This window comes from Camelus dromedarius, chromosome 12 (genome assembly GCF_036321535.1).
Source record: "Camelus dromedarius isolate mCamDro1 chromosome 12, mCamDro1.pat, whole genome shotgun sequence".
In the NCBI taxonomy this organism is placed as follows: domain Eukaryota; kingdom Metazoa; phylum Chordata; class Mammalia; order Artiodactyla; family Camelidae; genus Camelus; species Camelus dromedarius.
This window is the reverse complement of record NC_087447.1, coordinates 59,617,555-59,623,554: the sequence shown is the minus strand read 5'-3', so window position 1 is coordinate 59,623,554 and position 6,000 is coordinate 59,617,555. Positions and strand designations below refer to the sequence as shown.

The 6,000-nt window shown below is 47.3% G+C and overlaps 1 protein-coding gene across 1 annotated transcript in view; it reads left to right on the top strand.

Moving 5' to 3' along the window:
• The first annotated feature begins 263 nt into the window (after positions 1–263).
• The window catches only part of RAB38 (RAB38, member RAS oncogene family), a 56,440-nt gene continuing 50,703 nt past the window's right edge, over positions 264–6,000 (top strand). The window contains exon 1 of the mRNA XM_010990608.3: positions 264–549. Coding sequence (XP_010988910.1) covers positions 348–549 — 202 coding nt within the window. The 5' untranslated portion in view covers positions 264–347. The remainder of the gene's footprint in view (positions 550–6,000) is intronic.

Here is a 6,000-nt window from a genome sequence, read left to right as displayed (position 1 = left end):
AAACTGTAAGCGCTGTACGAATAACCTCTGCAAAAGACATTGGCACCTGAGCCACGACCCCCCACCCCCTTTCCAGGCCCGGGAATCGCTCTGGTCTCCAACCCTCTCCAAGGGCGCACGGCGCCGGGCAGGACGGAGAGGAAGGAGGATTAACCCTTGGGCTCCTGCCTGGGCGTTTCTCCAGGCGGCGGGGGAGGAGTTCCGCCCCTCGGCCGGGTCCCGTCCCGCCCCGCCGCCTCCGCTCACTCGCGCCCGCGCTCGCCGTCCTGGAGTCTCTCCCGCCCAGGTCCCGGCTGCGCTTCCCCCGCCCGCACTGCACCGCACCGCACGGCAGGCGGGCCCTCAGGATGCAGGTCCCGCACAAGGAGCACCTGTACAAGCTGCTGGTGATCGGCGATCTGGGCGTGGGCAAGACCAGCATCATCAAGCGCTACGTGCACCAGAACTTCTCCTCGCACTACCGGGCCACCATCGGCGTGGACTTCGCGCTCAAGGTGCTCCACTGGGACCCGGAGACAGTGGTTCGCCTGCAGCTCTGGGACATCGCAGGTGAGCACCCCGGGAGGGGATCCGGGGGCGGGAGCGCCTCGCAGGCCGTCTCCAGTCCCAGGGCAGCGGCTTACAGGCCAAGTGGGAGACACCGATCTGGTCGATGCGGCTCAAGAGACTTTTCTGGTGGGCTGGAAACTTGGTTTTAAAGAAAACAAGAAAAGTTTTTCTCTCTATCGCTGAAACTTCAAGTGCAGTCCCTGACGCTTCGGGGCTGTTGCTTTATCTCCCTCCCACAGCCTCTCTTGGGACCTGTCGGACAGCGCGGGTCTCCCCAGAGCCCAGAGGGAGACTGTCGGAGTTGCATTCAGTTCTAGGTCTCCTGCTCATTTTCCCGGCGCGGCGCGGGCAATCCTGCCGGTGTCCTGCCCGCCCTTCCATGCCCGGGGCCACCGAGGGGAAGCCCCTACACCGGTTCACAGAGGGAACCGGGAGAGTTCCAGACTAGGAGTTTACCAATTCCTGTTTCCAGTCGCTCACTTTATTACAACTTTTGCCACCCCGTTTTCTACCTTTCAGTCAAACAAGTTTGAGGTTCTCTGCTTTGAGAAAACAAGGACCTTTTTTCTGTGAATAATGTGTTGCAGGTAAACTATTATTTCTCTCTCTCTCTGTCCTCTATGGAAAGGAGCTTGGGCATATATATTTAGGGCCATTTTTGTCTAAGGATCTATGACACTAGCCACAGATTTCCTGATTTGGCCCTAAAATTTTCATTGAGAGATCTCAATGAAAATGAGAAGCTTCTTCACAATTGTTTGAAATCAGAATTTGATTCCTAGGGTTTATACTGGGAAGTTAGACCTTGCAATCCAATGGGATGGTGCAAAGAGTGAGTCTTTGGACCAAGGCTGTTTGTAAGCCGGGCATGTCCAACCCCTCATTATAGATCCTGGCTCTGCTGGTCACTGACCTGCTCAGTGAGGGGCTTCAGACAAGTCCCACCAGCTCAGCTGCATCCCTGTTAAGTGGGGAGCGGTTGGACAATGACAGCTCAGGAACCTTCCTGCTCAGAAGTGTTGAGTCCTCTGGGACTCTCTGTGAACCCCACCAAACAGTCCACTTCAGCTCTGTCTATTTCCTGCTCTGTGACACTAGGAACCTTTTAGAAGTGCTAGACCCAAGCTGGCCATTTCTTGTTCGGAATATAGGTTCATTTTAGCTGGTGCATTTGACTGGAAACACTTCATCATGATGTGAAGTGAGAACAAATGTGGAAAATTTCTGAAAGGGCACTTCTGGTTCTGGGAACTCCAGTGCCTCTTTAATCATGAGCTGCCAGGTCTTGTGATAAAACTCTTGGCATGGGAACAGATTCACGCATTTGGTGTCATCTTTAGCAGCTTTAGTAGCACAGGGGTTATCAGAGTCCAGAAGATGTCATCAGCCACTATCTGATTGGGCTTTATGTCTAGAGAATCCACTATGAGTCTGTGCACTTTGCTGCTGTTTGTTTTAAGGTCAGACAGCTCTTCTGGCTGCATTAAAGTCTCTGCGACCCAGGTTTACAATTAGCATACTGTTTGAAAGGGGATGTCGCTGTAGTTTAGACTTTTGTGTTAAATACAAGTAAGGATGTGACCTCAGGCATGTTATGAGGGTCTCAGTGTCCTTACCTAACAGGGACAATAGTAGGATCTAGCAATTAAGAGCTGAAATTCCAGAGTCAAACTACTTCTGTCTGAATCCCCTGTTTTACCCGTATATCCTGGACAATTTTAGGCAAGTTCCCTAACTTCCTATAAATCAGTTTTCTTATCTGTAAATAGAATGTTTTCTCCTAACAAATGAGAGATGAGCAACCAGCAAATGCTAGCAAAATCCATTAGTACTTTCTGTGTAGGAGAGCTGAAGGATTGCTGTTACACTAGCTACCTTTTTTTTTTTTTGAACATGTATAAATGCTGGGCAAGAAGAACATGATATAAATATGCTAAGTAAATCTTAATAACTGATAATTCCTAACAATTGAGGAACACATAAACTGCTCCCAAACACCCAGCACCATCTTTCAGCTTTATCTACATTACAACATGCTTTCTTGAGCAATTTCATCCCCAAGCTTAGACATACCTCCTGAGTCATGGTTCTGTGCTGGACTGAAGTTGCCATGGAGGCTGTGGTCACAGAAGCCTGTAAATAAGAAATCTGAGAAGCCTTGAAACGTCAATTCTACAGACACAGTGGTGTGCACCGTCTCTGCGGGGAACCCTCTCTTCCCCGGAGCTCTGTGGTCAGTGCTAACCTGTCTTTGGCAATGTCCAGCCCAAAGGCTGTGTGGGCAGAATTAGAAGTTGGGCAGCAAACAAAGCTGGTTGTGGGGAAGCCGGGTCACTGTGGGAAAGGATGAATGGAGCATGGTACTGACGTGTTTCAAGCTGCAGAGCTAGCTCTGCGAGGAGTGAGTTCATATGAAATTCAGCCTCAACTGCCCAGCCAGACTCCAGTCAGCTAAGTGTATCTTACAGCATCTTCACATCAGCCTGTCTGTGCAACCTTAGGAATGCTTCTCTGTCTGCTTTGTGCTCACTTCTGGTGCGTGTCTGGGAAGAATGGGCAGTGAAGTAGACGGCCTCGCCTTGAGAGCGCTGGGGATAAGGATGAGGTAGAGGGGATGTGCCCTGTCCTGATAGGATGGATGTCAGGTCTGTCTGCTGTCGAGGGAATCTCTTCATTTAGACTTTTGATATCCATTTGGGTCAATGGCAAGTAGCGTCCAATTTGTTCAACTCATTCCCATGATGTATGTCTCATAGCCACTTAGACTGGCCAATCTGCTCCTGAAAAGGACTCTGAAAAGTAGCTTTCAGGGCTTGTGAAGGAGGCCTTGAAACCAGCGTGATGAATCCCACAAACCCCACAGGGGACGGCAATTGCCCTGAATCCCAGTGATTCCACTGCAGAGGAGCATCTGGGTCCACTCTGGGTTCAGAAGCTCTTGATAGAATCAGAGAAATTAAGTCACTTTGCCCAAGGCCACCCAGGTAATAAGTGGACGAGCCGGGTTTGACGCAGTTCTGTCTGATCTGGAACCAAGCCATGCTCTTCATGGCCACGGGCCTGTGAGTGCCTGGTGCACCGTGGGCCCACTGGGGTTATGCCCTCTTCCTCTTTAAAAGCACTGCTTCTTCAGTAGATGGGTAATCCTTGCCTTCTCTTTCCCATTTCTCATGTGTTTTTGGATATTAATCAAAATTGCTGTGCCGACAGTAGAAGGAAATGGAATTTATTTCTGAAAATTTGATTCTTGATTACAGGGTTTTTTTCTTTTTATAGATTTATCCCCAGAAAAGTAAATAGAAAGTTCATACTTGAGACCCTCCTTTCCTGCCCCCCTCCAGATCTCAGCGCTGTGGTTACTTCACCGGCCCTTTCAGAGAGAACTACACAATTTCGTCTAGAACTCTTGATGCACTTTGGGAACCAGCTGCAGGGATGGGGACAGTGATAGTGAGAGGAACCAACATTTCTTAGGCATTTGTTATTCCTACCATTGTCCATGCATATTTAATTTTTATTTTCCCAGTAAAATAGCTGGTAGTGCTAGAATTTAAAACTTGGCCATTGAATTCAGCCCTCAGGTTCCTAACAGCTTTGCTCTATTTCCCACAATTTAAAAATAGAATACTGTAGGCATGTTCTAAATTATAGCTATTCTGAAAATGTAATACTTGACACTGGGCAAGTCATGAAACCTTGCTGAATCTTAGTTGCCCCATCTTTGAATGGCTGGCTGTTTCATCTTCCTGTGATGTCACATGTTGGAACAACGTTATCTCTGGCGGTCTCCGTCAGCACTGATGTAGTCTCACTGTGCCCAGTTAGTATGTGGCAGCTTACACCAACTTCTTTACCTACTAGCTCTGCGACTCGTGCAGGTTACTTCACGTCTGTGCCTTGGTTTGCTCTCTGTAAACTGGGGACAATAGCAGAACCCGCATCTTAGAGTTAAAAGAATGAGATGAGTTAGTTCATGTAAAGCTGTGCCTGACACATCCTACATGTTAGTATTACTCTTGTTGTTTTAATTGTCCTTATAAACTACTTTCACATACATTCTTCTGCTTGATCTTCCCAGCATCACTGAGAGTATAGACAGAGCAGGTGGTGTCACACCTATTTTATGTTCGAGATGATCAAGAATCAGAGAGGTAAGGGACTCGCCCAAGGTCACAAGAGCTTGCAAGTAGCAGAAGAGACTGGGAGCAGCAGTTCTGTTTAACTCCATCTCTCATGCATATATGAGAGTGATGACCAAGTCTCTTGGTCATCAGAAATCCCAACTCTAGATTTAAGAAATATAGTAGAGAATAAATTAAGTTGGCAGATAATTTAGAGAACACTTTTTCACCATGTGAAAGTTTCACTGCAAGGCTCTCCTAAATAATTAAATTCCCCTAAACAGTTAAAACAAGATCCAACTTATAAGATAAATATTTCCCTGCAGGGCACATCTATATGGACCTTCCCCACCCAAGCTGTATGACCAAGAAGCATTGGAGGACATTAACTATCCAACAGGCAGAGTGACAGCAGGAGTTAGCCCCAGTCAGACACCGACTCCCCACACCAGTGGCTGTGAGATTCATCCGGGTCACAGTGGTGGGGTTGTTTTAGAGTTTATAAAGTGCTTCCAAGTTGTGAAATTCAACTGAAGGAATGGTTTGGACATGACTGCCTCTTCAGTATCTATTTCTAAAAGACTAATTCTCCAAGTTTTAGAAAAAGTGTATTAAATAGCAACCTAAGAGATCTAAAAATGTAGAAAGAGCTAAATTTGGCAACCACGTGTTGGGCAAAAATAATCAAAATGCATGTCAAGTCTGGCCACTTTCTGCTGGACATCTTACCACCTTGTTTCTAGCGTGGCTAATTATAGATTTTTCTAAATACCATGTGGATTAACACACTACGTGCTTACAAGTAAATAATACGTACACTGAGCAAAACAGTGAACTTTCAAAGTGAGGTGAGGAATAGGTGGGAAATGCGCCTCAGGGCTTCTTGCATGGGGGTCATTAGAGAATTTCCGTGTGTCACAGGCACACGGGAATTAGGCATGTGGGACAAGTCCCCTCATCCAGGTTTTAGAGGACAGTCCTGACAGGAGGGCACATAGCAGCCTGACCAAGGAAAGCGAAGTCATTTGAGAGGAGGGAATGCGGCGAACATCTCTTATGTGTACGGCTAGCTTCTTCAGCAGATGTGTGTGTTAAATGTCTGGTGTGTGTTAGGCACTGTGCTAGGTAGTGGGAAAACAAAGAAAGGTAAAGAATTGAACAAGACTTGATTCCTGACCTCAGGAACGTCACAGTTTAATGGGCATGATGGCATGAAAGCAAATCACTGTAACAGTAAGTGAAGTGTGTCGACACAGGTGACTCCAGAACACTCTGGTGAAGCAGAGGGCGTCCTGTCCATACCACATCCATCCATTCTCTGAGATTAAAC